Genomic DNA, 27,907 nt, shown 5'->3' with positions numbered 1-27,907 from the left:
GTCGATTCCAGATATATGAAGCCAAGCGCTGCCAAGCCCGTCCCGAGTCAATGTTCCATCAATCGCAGCCGCCGTTCTTTGGGGCGTGCGAGAGCCGGGTAAAGCTACCCTTGGAGATTAATCTCTATGCGAGAGACAGATGCCACAAGCGCCAAGTGCCCATAACGGAGCCACTGTTCCACGAAGTGGCGTTTCTAGAGAAGAGGCTCTGTGATTGTGGTTGCCTCTGCCAAGCCACTCAGATTGCTAGTGGGCCAGGAACCTGAATGGACCGCCAGTTCCCCCCCAAAACGTACTAAAGTGGAAGCGTACGCGCCTGGTTCCGAAGCTATGTTTGGATGCACGGACGTTTCACGTCAATCACTGAGATACGAGAAGAAGAAATGCCGTTGTTCGGCTTCTGGAATGGATCCCGAAGTTCTGGATGCGCCCAGCGGCTGTTGTTGTTGACCAGTTGGCCGTTGGGTGGGATGGGATGGCGGAGCGAGAGCCGGCAGCGTATGTAGTTCAGGACTTCAGCTCGTAGCGCCCAATGCCCCCATTGCCCCGTCCATGAAACCTGGGAGATGCAGCAAGGCAAGCCCTTCCCCAAATGGCAACACTTGCGCAACCACATCTCATGTCATCGAAGTCAGACTTCAGATGGCATCGCATGATAGATAAACAAGATCTGCCGCTCTGAACGAACCGATCGAACGGGCGTTTTTTTATTTTAGTGAAAAGAAGCATGGCAACTCAATTGAGCTGAGAAACCAGCAGCGAAACGTCATTTTCGTTCGCCGCCCCCACCTGCCGTTTGCGGAAGCCACAGCCCCCTGCCCAGAACCCTGCCCCCGCATAAGCCACTCACCTGAAGTTACCCAAATCTCGTCTTTCGCTGGCTGACAACACTGCGGTGATTAAGGACAACCTCCATCGTAGACGAACCAACCAACAAGCCAACACTTGGCGCAGGTGGCCAAATCCGCTTTGAAGACGATATTATCGAGGCAACCAGTGGACTCAGGCCTGCACGGCTTTCATTCTTCCATTCTGTTTTTCTTTCCCCTTCTCTTTCTTCGTTGCTTTGGTCTGGATTGGACCTTCTGGTATTAATATGTAATGCTCAATCGCGACATTCTCCTGTTGGCACATCAGAACTGTGCCGCAGAGTCCATTGCTCGTTGACGCAAGCCAAGGCGACGACTCCTAGTGCAACCCTTTGCGAATCCTTCCGCGAACACGTCGGCCAATCAGAAATACATTCTTAGGTCGATGAAGTCATGCTTGGCGCGTATGTAGTAAATATATGTAGTAGGGAATCGCTCGACAATGGCTCGTGCATCCACTCTCTACACGGAATAGCAAACACACAATCCACATCTAATTGCTAAACACCATGAAGACCCCGATGATACCCCCTTGGGTGCTGCTGGCTTCCTCCATGCTCATCCCGGGCATGGCGCAAGGCCGCCACGACACCATCTTGGGTTGCAGCGACGTCGGCTGCCCGCCTGACATGGGACGAGACGGCGCGCCATCTGTCTCGGACAACTGCACTGTCGGTCCCGAGTCGCACTCGTACGTCGGGGTGGCCCGTATACCATCCCTTCAAGCCGAGGGCCTGAAGCAGGGTCACTTGACGTGGGTCCAGGGCTCGCGAGTGCACTCTGTTACCGTTGACGCGAAGACCAACACACACGGTCAAGTCTACAACCACACATTCTACCTCGGCGCCGCCCCGGACCTGAAGCTGGACGACTGGGGCGCGTGCGCCGTCTTCTTCAACGGGCCCTACAACGCCTCGCTCCTCAACTTCACCAAGACCTCCCTACCAGAGGAAAATGAGGGTACCTGTGCCGACGCTATGGGCGGTGACAATGGCTGCGTCGAAGCTTTGCAGGACCGGGCTATGAGCCTGATGAGGTTCGGGTCCAACAGCTCCTCCAGTCAAGGCACATGCCAGACGCTGCTAGAAGACCTGCAACAGAGAGAGATACCGGCGTGTAACAGCTGGACAGAACACAAGTGGGGCAATCTCACAGCCGTTGGTAAGTCCTTATTTCTTTCTTGTTCGACCAGGGGTATCTGGACCTGCCACAATAGGCGAGCAGAGACATTAGGGGCTAACCTACTTGGCACTGTCGCCGCCAAATCCATAGCGCTCACGGGTAACAACGCACCAAAGCCCATCACAGGGGACCGCAATGCGTCCTCAAACTGTTGGCCTGTCGAGTCTAAGCAGGATTCGTTGACTCCCATATTCCACAGGGAGATCCACGAGACGAATATCTACGTTAGTCATGGCAACTATTCTTTGCTTATATACTAAACCTCCCACCCCCATTCCTGCATCCTGCCACATTCCCCCCGCAACCAGCAAAAACTCGATTCGTTTGTTTCAGTGGCTAACTGGCGTGCGGGAGTTAAACAGAGTTATTGGGCCATCACGCCCATACTGACGCTGTTCTGGCCTGTCACCAACGGTACTACCGATAACCGCCGGAGCAATGCCGCACTGACCTGTGTCAAGCCCATTGGCCCTCCGAATGCATCACTCGCCACTATGAAGGGCGGAGGAGGTGATGAGGGTGCCGCTAGTACTGTTTGGAGCTCATCTATTCCAAGCATCGTAGCTGGCACAGCTGCGGCCTTTGTGCTGTTTAACTTGCTATAGGGACGTACATGCCCAGCAACTTCTTCTTTGCTCCTTCCTTCCTCGTCAAGGGAGATGGGTTTGAACAGATAGCGTGTATAAGAACTATCTAATAGAAAGACCTGGATACGTAGAAACCAACCATTCAGGTGCTGTATATAGACAAAGGAATCTGGTGCCTGAGTGTGCCATTCCTATTATGTTACTCGATCCTGCAGAATTATTCAATATGTAACAGCATGCCTCTATGCGGACGTTTTCATATGTTAGATACCAGATTTAGATTGCCTGCAACGAGCTACGCCCCTTATCCTGCTTGAAGCCTGGACATTTCAACCACACTCCTCATCGACGGAAGCCCAGGTTCTAGCGCATAATAGCTCGTTTAACAAGCTCAACTTCTAAAGACCCGACACGAAGGTTTACGTTAGGTGTTCTCGCCGAGATCAATTCCAAGCTCCCCCGCAACCTTTTCCAACACGTCGTACGAGCTCAGTTCGTCCAAGACATCCCGTGTAAAACTGATTCCGCCTCTTTTATACAAGTATCGATGAAAAGCCGTCAGCCAGGAGGCATCTGGCCGTCTTGTCACCGGACATCCATTAGCTGGTTGCCAGGTCTTGACTTCTGTCACGACAGGCTCGACAATTTCCAGCGCCACTGCTTTGTGCCAGAGCGATGTCGCCATGGCAACATGTAGCAGCCTCACGACGGTCTTGTTGAGAGGTCCAAGAATCCGTATGGTGGTAGAGGACAGGTCGAGGCAGGCGAGAGTGTAGATTATATCCCTTCCGACCGGGAAATCCCCGAGTGGCAATAGTTCAATGATCTGAATCGACGTCAACCCGATGGGAAAGGCTCCTCCAGCCCTACCAAGGAGGGACTTGGTTGTGTCCCAGTCGTGAAGCATGAGCGGCGTATTGTAAACGTACACGGAGGCTTCCATATAGACTTGGCGACACGTGAGAAATAGAGGCACGGGTGACGGAAGCCTCTCGCCTTGACTGGAAATCGCCACGGGATCGCAGGCTAAGTGGCCGTTTCGCCACGCACTATAACGCAGCACCTCGACATAGTCGCCAAAACTTATGTCACCGCAGCTGCGGGACACGTCCTGGAGGAAGACATGATCGGGGACGGACTTGCATGGAAACCGAGCGTAGCTGGCCCCGCCAAGAGTCCCAATATGCTGGGCGGGGGCGTTGTCGAGCAGGAACTCGCGGTATATCAAACGCCTGATCTCGGCGGGAAGTGCGAGAAACGACATGATGATGCGGATGGCTATCAGATCGGTCGATATCTTTCAGTCTGATGTGGTGTTTAAACACCTCAATGCGCTTCAATTGGGCTCTGGCAAGGACATCACGTGATTAAGTCTTTCCAGGGCCTACGATGACGGCTATCGAGCTTGCTATATATTTAGGCAACAGCAATCGTTATACGAATCTTGCAGATATATCACGTGGCCTTCTTGCCGCAGTAACCAGGCACTCTGGTCGCCATTATGTAATAGTCGCTCAATCTTCGTTATAGCCACGACCCTAAATCAACTGATTCCGCTTACCTTCTCAGCATCTATACACCAACCATAAGGCTTACACACGTTGCAACCGGCTGGGATTTCGTCTTTGTCAAGCACGATCAGGCCTACTACAGACCACACGAATCAACGACGCAAGGTAGATTAACTTTACCCAATATCGGATTATGAGATACTACGTCATTGAGGATTTTGGGAGGAATGCAGATTCTTACGCGGTAGAGATGAAAAGGAGGAAATCCCTTGTGCTCATGAGAATTTCCATACTGTCACACAGCAAATAAAGTAGATGCTCAATACCTAATAGGTAATATTGAGAACAGATAGACTGTTGAATGGTAGTTAGGTAAAGAATGTAAGAGGGGAAGAAAAAGGAGTGACGCCCCGATGCTACATGTTAATGAGAGAGTCCCTGCTTTAGTGCATAAGCAGCCAATTACCCTAGCCACCACTCTCAAACAAGATCCCGATACCGAGATAACACTCAACTAATCCCAGCCTTCGTAACCCTTTAGTTTGCCTGCGGGTTCCAAGGCACGTACTTTCGGTCGCCGCTTTGTGCGTGCATGGAATAGCCACTTGCATCGGCTGCAGTGTTACTTGTGATGTATTTTGGATCCTCGTCAGACTTTTTACGTTTTATCAGATCTGTTAGCACGGGCAACCCGATCAGAGACCTGGCAAGCTGTAGGTAGAAACGGATTACAAAGGGGTATCCTCACACACACTTACCGATCCGGAAATGGATTTCAAACCCGTCCGTATCCTCCCTACCGTTGTTATTGGGGGTATAACCCGACCCGCTGATGGTTTCCTTCAGAGTCTCCATTTCGTTCTCAAAGTTGGCGTTCTCTACTTTCTGCTTGACGGAGAGAACAACATCGATGCGATGTGCTGGGTCTTGTTCAATGGCTGGTACTTGTTTCACCAACCATCTTTGGACCTCGACCTCTGCCGGCATTTCCGATGTCAGAACGATGTCATTGTTAAACTGTGCAGCACCGACAGCTTTGCAGCAAGCCTCCCTGTACTCGCCTACACTATACTCGTCAAACGTAATAAGAGGTGGTTGAGCAGGCGGTTGAGACATTGCTGTATGGGTTCTGGGTATATTCAGTATGCAATAGTGAAGTTGTGGAGTCCGGTGGAGGTTTTGAGTATCACTATGAAGTTCAGACCTTGAAGCAGCTTGGAAGAATGTGCCGGATGAATTATTTATACATGGAGAGAAGTGTTCTGGGGGAGTCTCAACTATATCAAGTTTTCGCCCAAATTGTTACATCTGCGATGGATGCACTGGCTTTCACGGGACATCCCCCAAACATCTCGCAAGAGATAGGGGCCCTTGAATCTGGAGGTTACGCCTGATTTGCGTGTCATGTTGGGGATCTCCCACATTTTGATACTGTTTTCTTTCTGGACAAGGAGTCGCAGATTGCGTGGCCATCATAAGACGGTTATTCCTTGTCAAGTGGCTGCTGACACCAGATGTTGAGAAGTACTGAGCCATTAATGATTGGCTCGGGTGGTAGATTATGGAAGGGGTTCTCAGAAATATCGGCAACTACTATCGGAGTCATGTGCTTACTGAGTCATTCATTCCTTAATATGGGTTTGGACAGGTAGTAACGCAAACCAAACTGATTGCTCAGATGCTTTCGGATTCTTGCCACTACGCTGTGATGGAACAGCTTGGTGTCAAAAACCGTCTTTACGTCAACGGCTTAGATACTCGTGACACATCGAAAGATTCCTGGTAGAAATAGGTCGCTTTGCATTCCAATTGGATGTTTGGGAGCGATGGTGGAATGCCTGTATTCCTTCAGGAGAGGAAAACACCAACTGGTCCCACGAATTCCATCCAGCGGAAATCCGTAACACAACGGTGTACCGACGGCGAAAATATCGACCGGAGTAAATGGTAGATCACCTGGAATAGCCTGTAGGTCGACCAGTCCGATATGGACACTTGGTGAGCCGCCTACGACGTGCTCGATGCCACCCTTAAGCTGCCACTACAACGTTACCACTTCTTAGCTATGCAACTACGCATGACGGCAGAATTGCCCAATGAGAAGTATTTCGGCTACATCGAGCTGATCGCCGATGGTGGCATCGACCTCAGCCCCGGTGTGGATTCATCAGTCCTCAAGCGACATGTCGTATGAGTGCAGCCTCGAGGGTGGGAAGAACGACCCTTTCACTTTTGATAAGATATAGTATATAAGACTTCATGTTAGGGTTCAAGTAAATGAAAGGGGATATTCGAACGAGCACCCATCTCAACCCAGGAGATGCGAGCTCTGCAGTGAAAGTTTTACCACTTGTAGGTGAGTGGGATGTTTATGAATCTTATCTAGACCATCTATTTATGCACAGTCCCCTTGTTAAATTTTCTCATCAATCAACCCCAATGCAGCATCCGTCCAATAGGATTTCCATTATGCTCGTAAACAGCCAACATCTCGCCATGACCCATGTTCAAGACGCCAGGCCAGGAACTGGGGCCCTGATGCACATTGACGGGCTTGGACCACTCGACGCGGCCGTCGCGGAGCCCGGGGGCGAAAGCGACCTTGATGCTGGCATGCCGCGGCCAGTCGACCTGGCCCGCGTCCTCGTCCGTCATGAAGACGCACGCGAAACCGCCGTGGCCGAAGGTCGCGATCTGCGGCGCGCCCGCGTTGCGGCCCCAGGGCGGGCAGAAGACGACGTCGCGCGGGCCGCTCCAGGTGGCGCCGTCGTCGTACGAGACCGAGTACTCGACGCTGAAGGTGCCGTGGCGCGTCGTCTCGAACACGATGACCAGGGCCTCGGCGCCCGTGGCGGCGTCGCGCGTCGTCACGATCCCCTGCATGCCGTCGCGCAGCCGCTCCTCGGGCGGGTGGCAGCGCAGGCACCGCGGCGCCGTCCAGGTCTGGCCGCCGTCGTGCGAGTCGACGCGGAACGTCTCCTGGTTGTCGTGCGCCAGCTCCGCCGAGTACGTGAGCTGGACGTGGCCGTCGCGCGGCGAGATGCGGATGAACGGCTCCCAGAGGCCCATACCGCCGCTCTGGGCCGCGCTCTGCTCGACGGCTTGGGATAGGTAGTGCCAGCTGCGGCCGCCGTCCAGGGACCGACACACGGTGATGCGGAAGTGTTGGGGTTTGCCATCGGGTCCCAGATCGTGGTTTCGGAATGCGCCTAGCACCGTCATCCCTTCGCCGCCCCCTTCCATGGTCGAGGGCACCTCGCTGATGAACAGATTGTCGCAGTCGCCCGTGCCCCGCGAGACCTCGCCCCAGGGCTCGAACGAGGCGCCGTTATCGGTGCTCCGCGTGATGGTCAGAATCCGTGTGGGACCCTCGAACCGCGTCGTGGCGCACAGGATCGACCCGTCCGAGAGACGAGTCAGGCGCGGGTACGTGCCGCCGCCCGCGGGGTGTAGCTGGAACTCATGGCCGCCGACGTGCCAAGGCGCCGAGGCTTGGGGCCGGGTGCTATCGGGAGGCGGGGGTGGTGTTTTGTTCCCGATATTGAGCTTGTCCTTCACCTTCTGTGTGAATCCGCCCATGGTTGAAGAAGAAGAGTAGTGTTCTCGTAGCGATAGCAGAAGCAGAATGAGTAGGATTGTCGTTGAAATTGGCTTCCACTTCAAGTTTAGCAGCATGGGATGAACGGCGGTTATGTTTGTTCTCGAAATATGGTTCGTGCGCTATTAGGTTTGAGCTGTCAAGCTGCATCAGGCATCAGGCGTTCGCACTGGAACTTCTGTTTGACTTCTGTGGTGCCGATGACGACGACCACCACAGCTTCCTTCTCCACACGAGGGTCCGCTAGTATCACCGAAAGAGGACATGAAACGATTTGTATTGTACATACATATGGAAGGTCACGCATCGGCATAAGCCGGCTTAGGTGACTTGACCAACACGTATTCCATCATAACCAAAATAAAAAGATGCTCTCTGTATCGTATGTTGATGTTGACTGCTCGGCACATCGCCCGGTCGGGATCCGATAGCAGCCATCGAAACAAGGAATCTAAGAAACCTTCCACCAAGCCAAGTGGGGGTTACTCTTGGGGTAACAGTGGGGGAAGGGAAGGAGGAGCAGACCCCCATCATCAGACTTTGAGGTGGACATGCAGCCATTCTCGGAACGACTTGTGCGTGGCAAGACCCGGCCGGCTCTTGCTATGTGAGGAATCGCTATCACCACCCGTAGAGGAGTCGTTGACCGTCAGATGCTTGCCCTGCGGCGGCGGCAAGGGCGACGAACGAGTTTTGTGGAGCATATTCCAGCTGCCGTGTTCGCTGTTGTGCGCCGTCGCAGTAGTGGTACCAGCACCAGTACCTCCGTGATGCTTCCAGTTGATCTTGACGCCGCGGACCACCTCCTCGTACGTGTCGGCGTCGGGCTCGTGGAAGATGATGACGTGGTAAAGGCCGCCGTTGGACGCGTGAGGGTCGGAGATGGCCGCGATTGAGTACGCTGCCAGGTCGCCCGCCGTCGTGGTCTCCTCCGAGTCCCCTCCTTCGCCGAAGTAGTTGAGGGCGAGGTTCTCGCGCTCCGCCGACACTCCGGCGGCCGACGGGTGCGTGAGCGTGTACTGCGGCGTGAGCCCCGTGAAGCCGTAGATGGGTCGGATGGTGGAGCTGATCCGGGCGTGGTTGCAGAACATGATGTAGCTGTCGTAGGCCTCGTGGTCGCCAAGCTGGTCATAGTTCCAAGAGCAAGCATGGAAGATCTGGCGTGTGGAAAAACATTGTTGGTTCATGTATCTCTCCAGAAACCAGTGCGTTACATCATCGACCTGACCATGTTTTACTCACCTTGACACCAGCCCGTTCAGCAGCCCTAAGTAGAAGAAGCTGGCCTTCGACAATCAGCTGGGGCTCCCAGCTATATGCACACATCACAGCATCCGCATCTTTGCAAGCCTCTGCCAGGGCTGGGATGTCATATGCGTGGGCCATCTTGACGAAGCTCTCGAGCTTTGCTTCAATGTCGGGCTCCAGGTTGTCCATGTCGTGAGCTAAACCCCGAACACGATGGTTGGCGGCCAGGGCTGCCCTAGCCAGGTGCTGGCCGCAAGTTCCCGTGATGCCGGCGATGAGAACTAGCATAGCTTCTAGAATACGTATAATACAGAATAAAGACAGATGTGAAGTAGCACAGTAGACAATTGACCCGGGAAAATAGTCACTCCTCCACGGCAGGCCATGACTGCTCATTTAATGTGCCCAAAGGCTCAGGTAGGGTATTTGTAAACCCGGGGTGCCCAGATTACGGTGACCAATTGGGATACAGGGTCAAGCGAAACCATGACACAGCCCATGGCCTACAACTGAAAGGATCGCCATGCTCAGGCGGTGGATGGTATGTGTAGAGCGATGGTATCGTATATTATACTGCACAGCGGTTTGGTACGGAGACGCATCTTTGTGGAGGCAAGCGTTGGTGGTTTCCGGGGCCCCAAAGTCAGATGTTCTGGTTCTGTCATGCGTACTACTGAGCCGCCCATGTGGCATGACATGAAAAGGGTTGGCACAACAGCTTCCGAGGCAGGCCTGGCGCAGTGCAGTGTAAGCCAAGTTTACGAGCTGTGGTTCACGAGAAGTCGGGAATTGACCAACAATCGAGTGCCTCTCAATTACCTTTCAGCCGAAGCAGTCGGAATGGTGCGCCCGATAAATATAGTAACACTTGAACGTCTGCCAATTTCACTCTCAACGTAGAGAACATGCTGTGTTGTGTTGATGAGGCTCAAAAGATTGTTCCCCGTTGGCTCTAGGCATTGGTCTTAGGCGGTCTTGGATGGTCTTAGGTTAGGCGGCGACGGGTACTCACTAGCGGTCGGTCGGGGCGGCATTCCAGCGAGGGGCAAGCACTTGCAGGTAAGGATGCATGCATCAAACGAGGCAATTCCCTTTACGCATGCCCTTTACGCATGCTGGATGTTGTAGCCTAATAGTAAATGACCCGTCACCTGACTCCGTGTCAAAGACGCGTCAGTCACATATACCGTCTCCCATCAATAGCCAGGCCGTCGCGAATTGTTGCATCACGGCTTTGTCTGCGACAAGGGTTCTTTCTATACTGTGCTCTTTGCACTCGAGAGCGTGTCTCGAAACATGCATCCCTCTGGGGTGCCCAGATCATCTACGACGCCTTTCTGCCTTTAAAAACAGAAAATGGCAGATCCCACGAACCCACCAACAAACCCCCGCGACGCCGACACCGTTGACCAACAGAAAGCCGAGAAGCCCGCCACCGCCGTCACCGAGCATGGCACGCTCAAGTACTCCCTCCTCGGCCCCTCGCTCACCAAAGCCGGCCAGGATTCAGTCGATCAGAGCAAAGTCTCTGAAGTCATTTACAACGCCTCCAAGGGCTCCAAGTTCTTCAACCGCGAGGAGGCGAAAGACCAGATCCTGACCCAAAAGATTGCCCGCATCATCGCCAAGAAGCGGCGCCTCGAACAGCTTGACCTGACACGCGAGACCCGCCAGGCCGACCAGCTGCTCGCCCAGCTCGACGCCGGCCGCGACCTGACCCAATTCATCGTGCATGTCGACTGCGACGCCTTCTACGCGGCCGTCGAGCTGCTCGACCGGCCCGAGCTCGAACACCTACCGTTTGCCGTCGGCGGAGGCGTCCTCACGACGTGCAATTACGTCGCGCGCAAGTTCGGCTGCCGTAGCGGCATGGCCGGCTTCGTCGCCAAGAAGCTCTGCCCTGGGATCCTGCTGCTCCCGCTCAACTTCGACAAATACACCGCGAAGGCCCACGAGGTGCGCGCCGTCCTCGCCGACTACGATCCCCGCTTCGAGAGCGCCAGCATAGACGAGGCCTACCTCAACATCACCGATTACTGCGCGACGCACAACCTGACTCCCGACGCCGCGGTCCAGCAGATGCGCGACGAGGTGCACACCAAGACAAAGGTCACCGTGTCGGCGGGCATCGCCCCCAACGCCAAGCTGGCCAAGATCTGCTCCAACATGAACAAACCGAACGGACAATTCCGGCTGCCCAACGAGCGCGGCGCTGTCGTGGCCTTCATGCGGGACCTGCCGACGCGCAAGGTCAACGGCGTGGGCCGCGTGCTCGAGCGCGAGTTGGCTGAGATCGGCGTGTGTACCTGCGGAGATATCTACGCCGAGCGCCGGTTCCTGCGCCAGCTCTTCGGCGACAAGACTTTCGAGTTCCTTATCATGTGCCACCTGGGGCTGGGCCGCACCAACGTCCAGCCCGCCGAGGACTACGAACGCAAGAGCGTGGGGACCGAGAGCACGTTTCGCGACATGGCGGACCCGACCCAGCTGAGGGACAAGTTGCGCCGGACCGCCGACGAGCTCGAGGGGGATATGCGGCGCGCCGAGTGCAAAGGGCGCACCCTGGTGCTCAAGGTCAAGATGCACACGTACGAGGTCTTCACGCGGCAGATCGTCACGCCCAAGGCCATCCACCTGGCCGACGACCTGTACAACTACGCGCTGCCCATCCTCACGAAGCTGATGCAGGACGTCCCCGGAATGAAGCTCAGGCTGATGGGCCTGCGCTGCACCAACCTGGTCAGCACCAAGAAGCCCGACACTGCCGCCTTCTTCGGCCTCGGCAGACCGCCGCGGCGTTCCGGCTCTGCCGATGCAACCACCGAATCGAGTGCTGCCACCAAGCGGAAAGCTGCCAGCAGTCTGGAGGGCGAGTGGGAGGAGTGGCCAGAAGAGGCACTGTACGGCAACGACGCAGAACTTGAGGGAGAAATAGACTTGCGGCTTTCCCAACAACAAGACGTGGCGGCGCCAAATGATGACAGCAAGGAGAACTACCGACACCATGGGAAGGAGATCACGCCGAATCCGAAAAAGGCCGCACCGCCCTCAGCAGAGGAGACGTGGTGGGACTGTCCAATCTGCATGCGCCCCCAAGTCGCCGACGAGCGGGTGTTCAACGAGCACATCGACCTTTGCCTGTCGAGGCAAACCATCCGAGACGCCGTGCAGGGGGACAATACTCTTAACAGTCCATCGACGAGTAAGTATCCCGACCCCCAGCCCGATTCGAAAAGACAGAAGACGGCAGGGGGAGGCACAGAAAAGAAGCGCGGTCGTTCGGTGGCTGCGGCTGCGGACCCGAGGCAGAAAAAGCTGTTCTTCGGGTGAGGAGCGCAAATAAAATAATGAGACATGATTTTTGCATAGCATACCCATACATAGACGATAACACAATTATCAAGATTCACCACCAGATGTTTAAACCACGTGAAATTCATATACAATGCGATGTCATGGCCAAAAGCGTTATTCTATATTCAAAGGCCCAAACGTACTTGTTCGTATCTATAACTGTATCGTAATTCATGCAAGAAGAGCGCGTAACACTTCCCCAAGTCTATCGGTGATATTTATAATTTCAATCTTCGCCCTTGATAGCAGTAACAGCACATTCTAGGATATCGATCCGCCTGCTTTCGTAAACCTACAAGTCAAATTAACATTCCAAGGACGAATCCCAACATTGATACCCTCCTTTTCTGCCGTTCGCACTCTCTATAACGGGAACCAAGTTTCGCCTCGGAGCATCTGCTGCCACTAAGCAACGCCATGCATGCTTAAGTCGCCCACGCTGCTGGGTCGTCGCGACAGCGAGATGCTGCGGCGGATGCGGTGGTCCTCTTCCTCCTCGCGCTCGAGCTTGTCGCCGGGAAGGCGGACGGCGCGATCGAGAGCAACAGGTAAACCGCGGTGGCGGCCGCGCAGCATGACGAGCACGAGGATCAGCTTGCTGCCTGTATACCAACCACCGCTGAAGCTGAAAGCCGCATTGGGGACGCCCGTCGAGATACCGACGCAGCCATAGGCTGACACGACCTCGAAGATAACGTTGAAGACAGAGTAGGTAATGGGGTCGCCGAGGAAGTGCGATGTCTCAATGATCGTGATGAAGAGCACGGCTAAGACTAATAGCCACATATCATGGCTTAGCTGGCCACGCACCTGGTGGCTGATGAAGTTGGTCCGGCTCTCAGCCTCATCCAGGCCCGTCGGCTTCTTACGCGCGGCGCCGACGCCCTGCCATTCGCTCAGGACCCGTCGGAGAGCGCGGTTAACGACACCGACCGAGCTGGAACCTGGGCGTTTGCGCGATGCGTTAGTGTTTTGGGGCGTGATGTAGGACATAGTTGATGCCGTGGAGACCGCCTCGACGTCCTCGGCATAGAGACCCAGCGAACGCTCCTCATAGACGTTGGAATGGCGCATGGTGATGACGACTGGGTAGACCGATATGTACATCATAATGACATATAACACTTGGAGGCCGATATCTACACATGGTTAGAGGGTGATCGAAGGGAGGGTAGGTTACTCAAAGCGCATTGACTTACAAAGACCCGGGATGTTGACAACGTAGAATCCACCAGAACGCACAGCTATGAGTTATTAGTCGAAATGCACCAAGAGAAATACAGCGGCCGAGGAGTGACTTACCTAGTGCCTGAAACAGTCCATCAATAATGCGAGAGCCAATTGGGATATGAGCTAACGATGCATTGCCCAGGTTGAGAATCTCAAATGCAACCCAATCAGTACCATTAAGCACGAAGAGCATGAAGAGGAGCCACCACGTAGCTCTGGCGGGGAATAGATTGGTGTAAACTCTGCGGGGGTATTTCAGGATGTACTCGAGGGTCGACTTCAGATCCCGATAGGAATGCTCGTAGGTAAGTAGCTCTAGCACTTTGAGCATGAACCATAGCCAGAAACGAAGGAAGACGGGATATGCAGTATTTCCAGCAAGAATCATGGCGCCCATGACAACAAGGACAAAGTAGGAGCTACCATAGGGGATCATGTTGGCGTCCAACACACTCATGCCGGAGTTGTTGAACGCGGAAACGCCATTGAAGATGCCGTTCCACCATGGATTGATAGCATTGGCAATGGCTGGGCCCGGTATGTTGTTGTTTATATAGGCACCGAGAGCGATGCAGCCGAGGACCTGCCACAGGAAGAAGTAAGCCGGGACAACGACAGAAAGGACCTTGAGCGCTCGGTACTCGGTGCCCCCAAGATGGTCTCGCTCATCTGCGGTCAGGTCGTGAAATTGCGCGTTCCGACCGATTTTTTGCGAAGTCAAATACTGCCGATGGTGCATCTCAGCCCCCACATCTCCATGGATATCGCCAGCATCACGAGAGCTGGATACATGCCTTCGAAGAATGGTGCGGCTAGGTTCATAGACAGATGAGGTTGTCTTTGGACGCGATGCCTCCACATCATCCACGAAGGCTATGTGGTCATTGGTAGCAGGGGGAGTGTTGTCCGACGTATCAAGGGGGTCTTGGCCTTCATTACTGGCCTTTTCCGCATGCGACACGGGAACCGTCTCCGACAGTTTCTCGACTGCGACCGGGCTTGAGATCGGCAGGACGCTGACGGAGCCTGTAGCCGGGTTTCGAACAGTCAAACCACCTCCGGACGGGCCTGATGGCCCAGGTGTCCGTGTGCTGTTGTTGGGCAGAGTTTTGCTCTTGCGAAACGTTCGGGACAACTTCTGCATGATGGGCAAGTTCAATGCCAGGTCGCTTCGTCTCTCGGCCGACTTGGCCCTCTCACGCTCCCTGCGGACAATGTCCTTGAATCGGGTTTCGAAGGCATGCTTTCGGGCAAGTACTGTCCATATCGAGACCCAAATCGAACTGCCCAGCATGATCAAGATACACAGCAAGACTTGCTGGAATGTTGTCATTTCACTCAGGTTGACCTATCCAACCAGCATTGTGAGTGAGGAGTCCACTTCTCATTGTTCATGAACAATTGGCATTGATATCTTGATGTAGTTTGAATCTATACACACACTTCCAATGTGATGTATGAGGTATTTGTCTCTTGGAGGGACTTACGGTGTTTAGACCAGCTTCGGTCATGGCCGAGACCACGATGAAAAGACTGTCTACATAGGAAATGCTGTACTTGGGATCGGACGCCCCCAGTGGACGAGGGAGAAGACCAGACAGACGACGATGAAGTAGGCATAATGGAGGGTGATGTAGTTCAGTGGCGGGAGGTATGAGCGAACGGCTTTGAGGGCCGATGTAAGTCGCGGATGCTTAGCTAGAAAGCGATGATGCGATTTCATATTGTCGGTTGGTTGCCCCACGTTACACCCGGCCGGAGGACTCGAGAGCAACAACAGCGACACCAAAAAGCCCTCACACTCGGCGATGCATAACCGGAGGTGATGATAGAGGATAGAGGTGATAGGACGGTAAAGGTTTTGAGCTATTTTGACCTCGGACTGTATGGCCGCAGCAATCACCCGGTGGCGATCAACGGATCAGGGTCTCAGGGTCTAGGGAAGCGGTGATGTAAATGCCATAGAAGCTGACAGTGGAAAATGTTTGGGCCAAAAAATCTGGATAAAGTTGATTGGGTCCAGTTTCTGACCAAGAGACGCCAGCATTTCTTTTTGGAGGACCCCTGGCAGCCTGGACAAGTACTGGACCCTCCCCCCCCCAGGCTGGCGCCGTCTTTGACTGAGTAAGGTCCTGGTCCTTGTCATGATTGGTACCAGCTGTCCCTTAGCTCCAGATCCTGGGTGGTGTTTCAAGCTACAACAGTTTACGGACTATGCCATCACTCCAGGAGAGTCCCAATCCGTTCCCTCGCAGTCAAAGAAAGCTCCTTACCACCCTTTTCGCCGACAAAGAAATCCATAAATATGTACGTGTGAACATGTGCACGGCTCCCTTGGCTGCATGCTTTTAGTCCAGGTGACAGGGGAAGGGCACGCCTCGACACGCGTCAACTTCTTCAACATACAGCACATTAAATGGACTGGGGGTTTTAAAGCAATTGCTCAGATCTTTGCACACTGTCTGATTGCATTTTTGGGACGTAAGAACGGCGATGTCTGCTGGAAGAGCCAGACAATGATATCATTGGAGGCTAATTGCTAGAGACTAGGTATCCAGCTTTATCTGCACTTGTATGTAGTTTTTGCATTTTACAACTCGTTGTGCTCCTGAACGTCGTCCGTGTCGACCAGCATGGTACCGGCGGCATCGGCAGCTACACTGGCAACGCTGGCGACAGCTTCCGCGACACCGCCCGACGCCTTTGAGGAAGCCTTCGAGGCGGCTTCGCTGGCGGTAGAGCTGCCACTGCTGGCGGCGGTCTCGGCGGCCTCGGCGGCGGTGCTGGCAGCCGACTTGTACTTGATCGACTCGGGCTTGGGGACACCCCGGATGCCAAGGAGTTCCGTCTCGAAGACTAATGATTGCTGTCAGTGGCGGCGCATGAATTGGAACTGTGTTCAACATACCGAGGGTCGAGCCAGCAGGGATGGGGCCCATTCCACGTTGACCGTAGCCCTTCTCAGGGGGGATGGTCAGAGTACTGCCATACATGTTAGTTCTCGTAATGGGGATTATGCCAAACAACAGAATTGCCTTACCGCTTCTCGCCAATGCACTACGAAGCCCATGTTAGCTATCATCCTAGAGCCATTGGAGGGTATTGTCAAGACCTACCATATCGAGAAGACCCTCGTCCCAGCCGGCAATCACTTGGCCGGTGCCCAGGTTGAACTTGAACGGTACGCCGCGGTCGTAACCTAGAAATCGAAACCTGTCAGTCCTCCTCCATCATTCTTGGGCGAGAGTACCCCTCTCCCTCACAAGTGTCGCAACATACTGGCATCGAACTGCTTGCCATTGGCAGCCAGGGTGCCCCTGTAGTGCATCTCGACGGGGTCTCCCTTTTTGGTCTTGCGGTCGCATTCGACAGCCTGGGTGACTTCGATCTTCAACTCGGCGGCCATGACACCGACGGCGGCGGAGGCCACGAGGGACAAGGGGAGGATCAAGTTCTTCATCGTTACGTCGTGTCGCGTTGCGTCGTGTCGAGAAATAGGATTAATTCGGATCGGGCTTGCTGTGCAGTGTATCACGGAGAAATGTGGTGTTTGGTTGTATTCGAACCTCGGGAGACTCTTGGGAAACAAACGGCGGGGCAGGGAATTGACAGCGAGTGAACATCTGGCCACAGCACCGAATAGCGGGCAGCCAGTTTCCGGGTATCACTGCCGCCAGGTCCCGTTCTACCTTATCGATACTAGGCCTGGTTTGATTGGTCTTGGCAATCAGAGCTGGAGCTGGAGCTGGAGACTACCTATGATCAGGCAGGCGTGACTGCGGGGTGCATCAACAACTACAATTGATTGACTAAAAAAGTCCTATGTCCTGCTTGTGGTGGTGATCGAGTCCTACCAACTCCTTTTCTTGGTTTCTTTCGGATCTTCGAACCCGCCCTACTGGCCATGCCTGTTGCCCCCAGCTCGGTATTGAAACAAACTGCCTTGTCGGGAACGCCGCTTCTCGAGTAGCCTCTCATACGTATGTGGTGTTTCTTCTCTCGGTCAACCCCGTAGTGGGTTTCCAAGCCCAGGGCTGTGTTCTTCGGCGATCGATTCGCTTGACGAAAATGCGTCATCTCAACTTCACATGCACGGAAGAGCCCAATGTCAGGCAATTGTAACTGCGGAAAGGCGACCAAACATCCCAGACCCGGGTGCGCGCAGTCTGCAAGGGCGAATTGGGGGCGGCACGATTTCCAGTATTCGATCCTGCTAGCAACCAGGCTGTTGGTATCCATGTGCGACCTACGTCTTGAAGAAGAGGGTGTGGTTGCGTGGATTGTATGGACTCCTAGGTCTTCTAATCGTTCCTGCAGAAAAGCCATGCAGTGGACGACAAACATGCCTAGCAAACCTGCATTTGCATCCGTCGTGACCGTGGCAATGCTTGACTACGATCTTCAGGGCAACGGCCTTGTCGTGCATGTGCTTCATTGCACGCCCGAATTAGACAATGTTGCACTTAACCCTCCGATCCTATGTCTCACAACACGCCGCCAGTATATGCCCCTCCAACCCCCAAGCACTTACGTCAACCCCCGAAGGTTGTGAGAAAGTTTCTAAACACCACATTGGGGTCAATTTCATCTTGTTCAGAGCACCCAAACAGGCGAGTGAGTCACCTCGTGATACTCATTATTTAGCCCAGCCAGGCAAGGCATTATTTGTACAGTATACAACTCAGCCAACCGAAAAGTGCCCTGGCAATTGGGGCCCGTAATTCTCACCGAAACCTCAGATGACTGAATAAGACTTGGGGCCTGCCAATGGCTGGACACGCTTAAATCGGCATATAAGCTATCAGTCATTACCTGCCCAGGCTGCCAGGCTGCCAGGCTGCCAGGCCCCCAGGCACCTAGCTATGTCATAGGCTCCTAGATCCAATTGTGACCTCCGTGCAAGCAGGCATCACTCATTTTTCTTCCTCCAGGTAACGTTTTCATCAATTGCCGGCAATGGATTGGCTGTGCCTCTGTGACCATTTGGACCAATCAATGACCCAAAGTCGATCACACCGAATTCAGTTATGGGCTTCTGAAATTGCGACAGTGCACCGCATCGCCATGCAGACAGATGCATCTCTAAGGTTTGCGCATTCACACCTCGGCACAGAATCCAGGACTCTTGTCACGCACGACCAAGGACTTTGGAAATCGCACCCCCATCCAGATCACCACCTTGGCTTCAGCTACATGGGCTCTGCTTGCCCTATGTTACCCTGGAAAGCAGTGTATTTTTGGCCAAAGGTATCAATTGGCTAACAATCTCTCCAGCCCCCACGAAACACAAGTCACTCACACCACCCGTGGTCTTCAGCCCTCAGCCCTGAGCCTGCCCAATCTTCAATCCTTATGACATACATGCAACGCTTTCCTTCAATGTTGAGAGTGTCGACCTGAATATTCGCCACCAGAGTGCCTGCCGCTGCGCCTACTCCGGCCATGCTGGGGGATAGATCGCAATTGTGTTCTTGTCTGACTGAAGTAACCAAACCTGCGTCCACACATCCTTACTTCTTCCACTTCCACTTGACGTCTCCTGCCTAAAACCACAAGCCTCAGGCTCCACTCACTCCAGGCTGTCACCTGACCCCCTTCACTCGTTCATCTTCACATCTGCCTTATACTCAAACTCTCAAACCCTCGCAATGCCACTTTTCGCGTAGATGTCGCAGTTGGTGACTCACGCCACCGTGCTTTCTCAGGAGAGTGTCACTTCTCTGGGCCAATGTTGATGGATACCTGATGTGTGCCTCGGAGGCTGTGGCCTCACCGGCAGTGGCATCGCCCTGCCCTACTATGGTGTTTGCCTAGGTTGGCTCCGATTCCATTCTCGCTGGCCTAGGTACCCGAGTCTCTCTTTTGTCGTGTGCTCATGTATATATATGATGTCTTCCTGATCCTCCTGGTGGCGTTCTTTCCCTGTATCAGATCACTCATCCTTCTCGTTTATCTACTACTCCAGCATCCAATCATCTATTCCATATCGAAGCCTTCCCGATACTTATGACCGGCAAGAAGTCTTCCAAATCTGTTCTCATCATCGACGAACGTTCCTCATCCTCCCGAAGAGAACCCTCCTCTAGCTCTTCGTACTCCCACGCTTCAAGCAGCTCCTCCAACAGACATCACGCAATGGATAGCTCTTCGCGCTCTTCTTCCGGGTCTGCGACCTACAGATCAGCCCATGCAAGTAAGTTAACCCTCCATGGTAAAATGCCAAACGAGATTTCGACACTGACACACATTCAAGGTGGCCACAAGAAAGACGTCTCCTCTCACGGCTCGAAAGGTACCGTGGTCGTCAACCACCATGCACGAATCTACGAAGCGAGTGCACCTCAGCCCGGTTACTCAAGCTCCCAATCAAGATACAGTTACAGTGGTGGCAGCAGTAGTCGCCGTTAAAGCTAGTGCTCCTTCGCCCTTGCCTGTTTTCTGATTCGCGATGGTATGAGGGCGTTTCCGGGATTGCTTTCGAAATAACTAGACTCAAAGAAGCGGAGGATACACGGCTCCAGCGAGAAACATCAAAGATAAATGTCGCAAGGCAACTGCATTGAAGGAGGTTGACTGCTTCTATCTCTCTTCACATTTGCATTTGGATATAGACTGTACTATTATCGTCATTGTCGTTTTTTCTATCACAGATCGGAAGGCTTCGCAGATCCAATTTATAATCACTATTTCTACATCATTAATGCAGTCCTTATCCTCGTCCAATGTGAGCAAGTGTTAGTCATTGTCCAATAGCATCGTCTTCGGGCATCCCTCGATCCTTCGGTTCCCTGATTGGACAGTAATCAGATCTCCGACAAAGCCATCTGGAGATAGACCCCTGATCGGTCGGCACTTGGCCCATCCATCCAGTTTCGGAGGATCTTTCTTTGTATCACCCGCAGAAACACGTGGACGCCACGTACAAGGCAGCAATCCTCATTCCTTCCCGTTCATGACGATGACCCAGTCCGCGCTGCGGAAATGATATGCATGAACACATGGGGAATCACCAGGGAGTGCGTAGTACAGTAAGGGCCATGGGTTCACGCGTTGCTGCCTTAGGTGGAACCGATGCCTCATATCCACCCGTCAATAGATAATTATTTATCTAAAGTTCTATAGCCAATTGCTTATTGCGGTCGTCTTCAAGAGACATAATTGCTACCTCGTAAAGAAGCTCCTCTCTCGGGTCATCCGGGACGTTCTGCCCACTCCAAATTTACGACATAGGCACCTTTCCACTGCCCCCACGCATTTCAATGCAACTACATTCACATCACTCTATATCAGCCTGCATCAAAACAGTGCCAAGCTGTAAAGTTCCATTATGGCGAAGTGTTTGTCGTTGTTGCCAACGATGATGTTCGCACGCTACTCAGTTGATATATCAAAATCTGAAAACCCCCTGCATCAATCAATACCGATCTGGCCTTGGGCAACACCCAGGCGAGAGAAGGACATGTTCGTCCCCGCAATATTCAACTCCTAAAGGATGTCCTTCCTATTGGCAACGATGGACGAACAGACCCCCTTGTCGGTGATTTCCCGAAGAAGATCAGCCTTGTGGCTTGCATGTAGTCGGCAGTCCGCACACGCGAGTAGCCGATCGAAGCTTCCGTCATAGGGCTGGAGGGGTGATCAAAGCATGCTCAATGCTATGTGTGCATACGCACATGTGTGATCGATGGATGCAGATGAGATAGCGTTCCGATTGGGCATTCATAGAATTGTCTGAAAGGCGGGGGGTGGAGGCATTTCCCTACGATCCCTAACAATCCTTGTTCTTGTCTCACCTCACGATGCAGGATGATTGACCCCACCACGCCTGCCGGCTAGGGAACTGATTTCCAGGACAAGCTCTGTCTCTAACACGATTTTTGAGCTCAATGCGTACATGGCATTTGGCGGCGCGCATATAGAATACCATGCCTGATGAATGAGCATGGGACAGGCAAGTCACAATGCCTGGATCTGATGCCCCTTTAAACGCCTGCTGTCTACCCTAGCTATGGAAAAGACTGCTGATATAAATAGCGTCGGGTAACACGCAGTCTTTCGCCGTGGCAGGGCGGTTTACCTTACCGAAACAGCATGCTGGAGCGGCGGAAGGAGCTCAGGCGGCGACCAACGGCAGCGTATGGGGACGGCGAGAGTTCTGGCGACGGCGTAGAGCGGGTTGATTAAACCAGCGGAGCCTTTATGTACTTTTCACCATGCCGGTCATCAATACGGAAGCAAATACAAGAGTAGGATTCGACATAATCAGGCTGATTAGGCGGATGGCTCTCAATCAACCGCTACCCATCGTCGGTCGTTGTATCCTTCCCAGATGAAGTGCTCAAAACAAGCTGACCCCCAGCTCTTCCTAAAAGCAAACGCGGAAATTCTCAGATCGGATCTGCAATGTGCATGGAGCGGAGATGTGCAACGAGATTACCGAGCGGGCGAGTTGTTGCGTTGAGCAGAATGTGTGAGCTCAGAGGATATCCCCTTCGAGCTCTACGTGGACCGAAGTTAGAGAGGAGCTTGGCTTGTAAGAAGCGAACGGGAATGGCATCAATCAACGCAGCCGCCATAACGAAAAGGATTGAGCCGCGATTATCTGCAACTCTGCTGCCCAAACTGGCATCCTAGAAACACTGGCTTGCCAGTTGAGATGGGCCGTTCCGGAGGGTGCAGGTTCCGTAGTCTTGACCCAGGCCAGCCAGACATGCGACGCCCGCCAGGACTGCGACGTCTCTTGACACTAACACCATATCGATCGTGGACGGACCGTCGACGCCGATCGAAAACACGGTCCACGAAGCTTGGCAACGGAAATTCCACCAGACGTCACGCAGCCAAGAGTCTAGTGCTATTTCCCCGCCAGGCAATACGACCCTCGCTAGGAGGCGGTCGTCTGTCATTGGCGACCATTATTTCCCCAGCTCGCTAAAACGCCATCCCATCCTCAACGACTGGAGAGGGAGAGCGGGTGACGAGTGAGCAGGTGCGGCACGTAAAGAGGCCACTATATGGATCCAAGATGAGAAGCCATATATATATTGCAACCCAGATCTAGGCGCGCGAATCGACGGAAAGAGATCGATATAGGTCGTTTCCCTTTACTAAGGCTTTGCAAATGAAATCCACTGTAGGAAGCCCTGATGGGTCGCCCAGCATTAGCCTGAATAACTGATTTGTCCACCAACCAATCACTGCACGGAGCTCCCTCCGCCTCGCTTCTCAGGGGACGAGACGGTCGACCGCTTCAGACATGTATACGTATATAAGGAGGGGGACAAGTCATGTTGGGAATTCGTGGAGAAGGGTGGGATGTGATGCGATCAGTGTTTCCAGCTTGATACGACACCCGTCCGGCATCTAAGACCAGACTAAACCCCCCTTTAACGATGCATCTGCCCATCAACCCAGCCGTGACCGCAGCGGTCTTGCTGGCCCTGAGCGGCGGCGTTTCCGCCCAGCTCAACCAGCTCGCCAAGGCGGCCGGCAAGCTGTACTTCGGCACCGCCATCCACGGCGAGGATCTGAACGATTCGACCCAACAGAAGTTCCTGGGCGACAGCAACGACTTTGGCCAAGCCACTCCCGGCAATGAGAGTACGTGAAAACCTGAGCCCCCACCGTATCCTATACCGCCGCCGGCCGTTAATTGTGCTAATGCTTCCTCACTTGGATGAACAGTGAAATGGGACGCCACCGAGCCCAACCGCGGACAATTCACCTTCGGCAATGGCGACAAGATCGCCAACTTTGCCAGCTCGCATGGCCAGATTTTGCGCTGCCACACACTCGTGTGGTACGCCCAGCTTCCGGGCTGGGGTGAGTCTCAATCGACCCACGGAATGTGTGATGTGTGTGACTAACGAGCGACCAACACAGTCCAGAGCGGAAACTGGAACAAGGACTCGCTGACGTCGGTCATCAACACCCACATCTCCAACGTGGTTGGCCATTACAAGGGGAAGTGCTACGCCTGGGACGTCGTCAATGGTACGTAGTCCTTGACCTCCGATAAACATATGAGCCACGGAGCTGGACTGACTTGACACCAACCTTGGGTGCGCAATGCAGAGGCGCTCAACGAGGACGGTAGCTACCGCAACAACCCCTTCCTCCGGGTCCTCGGCGACTCCTACTTCGCCATCGCCTTCGACGCGGCCGCCAAAGCCGACCCCAACACCAAGTTGTACTACAACGGTGAGGAGTAGCACATCTTTCTCCTCTCCCCCGACTTGAATGCTGATGATGGCCCCCACCCCTAGATTACAACCTGGAAACCCTCTCCCCCAAACAACAAGGCGCCGTCAAGATCGTCAAACTCGTCAAAGCCGCCGGCAAGCGCATCGACGGCGTCGGGATGCAAGCCCACCTGATTGTAGGCCAATCCCCCAGCGCGTCGACCCTGCAGTCGGTCATGCAGTCGTACCTAGACGCGGGCGCGACCGAGGTAGCCTTCACCGAGCTGGACATCCGCTTCAGCAGCCTGCCGGCCTCGTCGTCGGGCCTGCAGCAGCAGGCCAAGGAGTACGGCGCCGTGACGACGGCCTGCCTGGCCATCAAGGGCTGCGTCGGCATCACCACGTGGGGGTACTCGGACGCGCACTCGTGGGTTCCGGGTACATTCCCGGGCAACGGCGACGCGCTCCTTTACGATCGCAACAACCAGAAGAAGCCGGCCTACTCCGCCATCAGCAGCATTCTGGCGGCGGCCAAGACGTCGGGAGGAGGAGGAGGGGCTCCTCCTGCTGCTACCACCACTCTTGTTACCAGCACAACCGCTCCTGCTCAACCGCCGCCGGCAACCACGACGGCTGGCAATGGGGGCGGTGGTGGGGGTGGCTGTGTTTCTCCACAGTGGGCGCAATGCGGTAAGTGACAGCCCACCTGACTCTTCAGTTCTCGCACTTTCTGGAGTCATCCGTTCTTTTTATGATGCGAATCAATGGATGCTGACTAGGAGGAATCGAAACAGGTGGCCAAGGCTTTAGCGGATGCAAGACTTGCGCTTCTGGGCTGACGTGCAAGGTCAGTAATGACTACTACTCGCAGTGCGTGTAGACCCTGTCGTGGGGACGACAGCAGACTGGCGATGGAAGGTGGACTAGATTCCTAGAACCATCTTACCTGAATCCGTATTAATTCATTAGCCCCAATTACGATACCAATGATCGTAACTTACCTACTGGCCGATACTTCCACCAACCAATGTCAACAGTCAAGGCTGCGGATTGGAAAGCCTGGTACAACCATACAACCATACAACCGACTGGGTCATGAGTCAGGACGAGTTTCAAAACCATGCGTGAACTGTGACTTGTAAGTAAGTTGTATATTGATTGAGTAACAGCTAGCGATGGTATATTAGCATCGTGCCTACGAAGGTAGATACGGTCGCTAATCCATCTATATTGGTCTTCGACTTTTTATGCCCATTGATTATCCGTATACAGTCTAGAGCAAGGAGATCCGCTATGCCTTGAAATCACGTTTCAAATCCAATCCAAAAAGCAGAACAATAACAGAAACACCGGGGGAAAGCAGCGCTATGCATTTAAAGGAAGCTGTTGACAATCGTGACAATCGTGGTGTAGACCATGCAGATCAGACCGAGCGTCATGAGAGCAATGTCGCCAATCTTCTCAGTCCGTGTGGTGGCAATGCCACGGTAGTGCAGGTAAGGGGGTAAATGTAGACCAGCGGCACGCATGCGAAAGAGCCGATGAGAGCGACGAAGCGGTCGAGGTTTCCGGCGCCGAGGATTGATATGCCTCCACATAAGAGAACCATAAGAGCCCGGAAGCCGTTCTTAATCCACTTGGTTCGAAGACTCTTCTTGCCTGAATGGTGACCAAAAATCTTACCCTCGAGAATTCGGATGGCTGGGAACAGCTGGACAGGGTTTCCCACCAGGACAGCCAGCGAGTAGAGGAACTGCACCGCGTTGACGAACTTGTTGGTTTGCGGGTAGTTGTTAATAATCTCGATGCCAGTGTGTTCTCCAAAGGTCGCATAGCAAAGAGCTCCGACCGACGTGAAGATGATGGTGATGATAAGCATGATGGCTCCCAGAAGGTACTCGAACTTGGCTGGCTTGGCCATGGACGACTGGATGGGAAGGATGAGACCGATGCCTTCGAAGGTGAAGATAGCGGAGCCAATCATCAAGGTGTACTTCTCCGGGTTGAAGAGGACGACGGATGGAGCCATGCCTTCAGTCGCGAGCTTTGAGACATCGTAATAGTAGATGTAGCCCAAGCCGATCATGATGCAGACGTCGGCGAAGAGGGCAGCGGGTCCCAGCTTGGAAATGTTTCGAATAAAAGCAAAGGGTATGAGAACGAGGACCTGGACGAGAATGATGGCGGTCGTCGAGAACGGAGTGCCACCTTTGCTCACGGCCGCGAAGAAGGAGAGCATATTCTCGGCCACGAAGACGATTCCGGCACAGACGAAACCAAGTTGGGAGAGGGTGATAGAGCCAAGGATCAGACCGCGCATCCGCGTTCCGGCGATAGCATGACCTAGTTCACCGTATCCACCGGCGTACTTGGTCTTACAAGCTAATAGTAGGTGGAAAGACACCATAGAGATGGCAGCCACCAAGATCATGGTGATACTAGAGAATAGGATGCCTCCGTTGCTGAAGGCTTTCGGCAAGAACATGATACCCGTGCCGATAAAAGCCTTGAGCAGAGTGAAGAAGGTCTTGGCAGTGCCCGCAGATGCAGACTTGGGGGCGCGGGTGCTCTTACGACGTCCAAGCAAAGGCCTAGTCTCGGTCGCCGGGCGCGGTGCGGCGCCCGGGGTTGCTTCTTCATCGTCCTCGAAGCTTACCGCCTCGTCGTCGGAGTCTTCCAGATCCTCACCAGCAAAGCTGCCGTAGAGATCCAAGAACTCAACAAAGTTGCGGGTAACAGGGATCCTGGCAGCCAGATGCTGCTGTCTCTGCTGGATGTAGGCTCTCCGAAAGCCACCTGGGCCCATCTGCTGGCCCACGGACATGAGGTCGTCCTCGTCAAAGGTGGGTGCCTGTCCCGGATGATGGAAAGTAGCTGCTCGCTTGTGCATCTTAACCCTAGCAGCAGTCTTGAAAACATCGCGGTGTATGTCACCTCCGGGCAGCTTTAGTGAGGAGATCTCTCCAGGCATGTTTGCGTCTGGAGTGGAAGATCTTCCGATGTTCCCAGCGTCGGAAGAAGCATCAAAAACATACCCATGGGTGTCTGGAAGATGCTCGGCGACGACCTCGGCATCGTGCCTCAGTTCGTCGGGCGAAATCGCGTCAGCCATGGTGTCCGAGGTAGCAGTTTCTGATGGATGCGTGATGGCCCAATGTGGTTCCAGTCTGTCGGAAAGGAAGATTGCTGCTGTCTTGGTTGAAGGCTCAACTTGAACAGGTAGGTAAACCGGCCTCCATGGACAAGCGTCACAATGACCTTGAATGAGCTAAACAGATGATAATGGCAAAAAATCGGGCTAGTAGTGCATGCGGGAGGGGAGTTGGAGAAGAAGTTTGGATTTCAATTGAAGGAAGTTGAGAAGAGAAGCCGGAGAAATCCTTGATGCGATGGCATCGTGGCACGGGACACAAGTCAGGCAGGTTCAGTCCGCCTGGTGGGGTTTATTAACGTGGGCTAGGCTCGGCTGGGCTGCCATCCATCGTGACTGGGCCGCTCTAGCACTGCAGTTGCTCACCACTGAACAACACTGGACAGGCCACCGTCCAGTACCGTCCGCGGGGTTGGCGGCACCAAGTGGGGTGCGTGGGTTGATTGGGTTGATTGGGTTGACTGGCAAGCACCTAAAGACACTAGGCCTACAGTGGCTGGCCACCCCTGAAAAACAGTTGTTGAGCCGCCAGAATTGAGGACGGATGGGAACACAAACACACAAACACGCAAACACACACACAAACACGCACACGCTGACTGACCGACAAACCAACACCGTCGCTGGTCGATGATCGATGATGCCTTCCATTTGGACGAGGTTGGTGTCCAGGACGATTGGCAAGTCATGTGAGTCTGCAGTCAGCAAAAGCTTAAGATCCGATCGCGGAAATATCTGCCAGAGCCTATGCAGGCCAGAGGCTTAAAGATGGTCATGTCAAAACATTAAAATGGCCGTCGCGTCTCACAACCCGATTAGCTAAACTCTACTCCCGGGTGCTGCCTTCCACGTGGTCGCCTTGGCGGGAACATCCGATAGGTGCCCTCATCCGGCTCAGTTCAGGGGACCTCGGCCACAAGAACACTTCTCGTCAACTTGTGTCGGTAGAACCTCAAAACAATAGCCCATACGCATTTGAACCAAAACCAGACACCG

General features: G+C 53.8%; 11 protein-coding genes across 11 annotated transcripts; 4 read left to right on the top strand and 7 right to left on the bottom strand.

Annotated features, from left to right (window-relative positions):
• Positions 1-1,378: 1,378 nt before the first annotated feature.
• Positions 1,379-2,656, top strand: PG998_011375 (uncharacterized protein; the record flags this gene model as incomplete). The annotated part of the gene is made up of 3 exons (XM_066878191.1): positions 1,379-2,030; positions 2,142-2,275; positions 2,414-2,656. The coding sequence occupies 3 exons, from the start codon at positions 1,379-1,381 to the stop codon at positions 2,654-2,656; spliced, it is 1,029 nt and encodes a 342-aa protein (XP_066727245.1).
• A 406-nt stretch (positions 2,657-3,062) lies between these two features.
• PG998_011374 (uncharacterized protein) lies at positions 3,063-3,902 on the bottom strand (the record flags this gene model as incomplete). The annotated part of the gene is made up of 1 exon (XM_066878190.1): positions 3,063-3,902. One exon carries the CDS (start codon positions 3,900-3,902, stop codon positions 3,063-3,065), a length of 840 nt encoding a protein of 279 aa, XP_066727244.1.
• A 784-nt stretch (positions 3,903-4,686) lies between these two features.
• Positions 4,687-5,265, bottom strand: PG998_011373 (uncharacterized protein; the record flags this gene model as incomplete). Its single annotated transcript, XM_066878189.1, has 2 exons — positions 4,687-4,852; positions 4,904-5,265. 2 exons carry the CDS (start codon positions 5,263-5,265, stop codon positions 4,687-4,689), a joined length of 528 nt encoding a protein of 175 aa, XP_066727243.1.
• Positions 5,266-6,579: 1,314 nt separating this feature from the next.
• On the bottom strand, positions 6,580-7,728 carry PG998_011372 (BNR/Asp-box repeat protein; the record flags this gene model as incomplete). Its single annotated transcript, XM_066878188.1, has 1 exon — positions 6,580-7,728. The coding sequence occupies one exon, from the start codon at positions 7,726-7,728 to the stop codon at positions 6,580-6,582; it is 1,149 nt and encodes a 382-aa protein (XP_066727242.1).
• A 552-nt stretch (positions 7,729-8,280) lies between these two features.
• PG998_011371 (uncharacterized protein) lies at positions 8,281-9,283 on the bottom strand (the record flags this gene model as incomplete). The annotated part of the gene is made up of 2 exons (XM_066878187.1): positions 8,281-8,904; positions 8,990-9,283. The coding sequence occupies 2 exons, from the start codon at positions 9,281-9,283 to the stop codon at positions 8,281-8,283; spliced, it is 918 nt and encodes a 305-aa protein (XP_066727241.1).
• Positions 9,284-10,351: 1,068 nt separating this feature from the next.
• Positions 10,352-12,325, top strand: PG998_011370 (uncharacterized protein; the record flags this gene model as incomplete). Its single annotated transcript, XM_066878186.1, has 1 exon — positions 10,352-12,325. The coding sequence occupies one exon, from the start codon at positions 10,352-10,354 to the stop codon at positions 12,323-12,325; it is 1,974 nt and encodes a 657-aa protein (XP_066727240.1).
• Positions 12,326-12,754: 429 nt separating this feature from the next.
• PG998_011369 (uncharacterized protein) lies at positions 12,755-15,302 on the bottom strand (the record flags this gene model as incomplete). The annotated part of the gene is made up of 6 exons (XM_066878185.1): positions 12,755-13,488; positions 13,549-13,593; positions 13,652-13,821; positions 13,846-14,927; positions 15,067-15,116; positions 15,137-15,302. The coding sequence occupies 6 exons, from the start codon at positions 15,300-15,302 to the stop codon at positions 12,755-12,757; spliced, it is 2,247 nt and encodes a 748-aa protein (XP_066727239.1).
• An 867-nt stretch (positions 15,303-16,169) lies between these two features.
• PG998_011368 (uncharacterized protein) lies at positions 16,170-17,039 on the bottom strand (the record flags this gene model as incomplete). The annotated part of the gene is made up of 5 exons (XM_066878184.1): positions 16,170-16,435; positions 16,488-16,561; positions 16,620-16,636; positions 16,696-16,778; positions 16,859-17,039. 5 exons carry the CDS (start codon positions 17,037-17,039, stop codon positions 16,170-16,172), a joined length of 621 nt encoding a protein of 206 aa, XP_066727238.1.
• Positions 17,040-19,714: 2,675 nt separating this feature from the next.
• Positions 19,715-19,987, top strand: PG998_011367 (uncharacterized protein; the record flags this gene model as incomplete). Its single annotated transcript, XM_066878183.1, has 2 exons — positions 19,715-19,772; positions 19,833-19,987. 2 exons carry the CDS (start codon positions 19,715-19,717, stop codon positions 19,985-19,987), a joined length of 213 nt encoding a protein of 70 aa, XP_066727237.1.
• A 2,984-nt stretch (positions 19,988-22,971) lies between these two features.
• On the top strand, positions 22,972-24,640 carry PG998_011366 (endo-1-4-beta-xylanase precursor; the record flags this gene model as incomplete). The annotated part of the gene is made up of 6 exons (XM_066878182.1): positions 22,972-23,179; positions 23,264-23,401; positions 23,462-23,572; positions 23,654-23,779; positions 23,845-24,450; positions 24,540-24,640. The coding sequence occupies 6 exons, from the start codon at positions 22,972-22,974 to the stop codon at positions 24,638-24,640; spliced, it is 1,290 nt and encodes a 429-aa protein (XP_066727236.1).
• A 493-nt stretch (positions 24,641-25,133) lies between these two features.
• Positions 25,134-26,872, bottom strand: PG998_011365 (uncharacterized protein; the record flags this gene model as incomplete). Its single annotated transcript, XM_066878181.1, has 2 exons — positions 25,134-25,220; positions 25,277-26,872. The coding sequence occupies 2 exons, from the start codon at positions 26,870-26,872 to the stop codon at positions 25,134-25,136; spliced, it is 1,683 nt and encodes a 560-aa protein (XP_066727235.1).
• Positions 26,873-27,907: the final 1,035 nt, after the last annotated feature.

The sequence above is a fragment of the Apiospora kogelbergensis genome, assembly GCF_038363985.1.
Source record: "Apiospora kogelbergensis strain CBS 113332 chromosome Unknown utg000007l_segment0_segment0, whole genome shotgun sequence".
In the NCBI taxonomy this organism is placed as follows: domain Eukaryota; kingdom Fungi; phylum Ascomycota; class Sordariomycetes; order Amphisphaeriales; family Apiosporaceae; genus Apiospora; species Apiospora kogelbergensis.
This window is presented reverse-complemented; position numbering and strand designations above follow the sequence as displayed.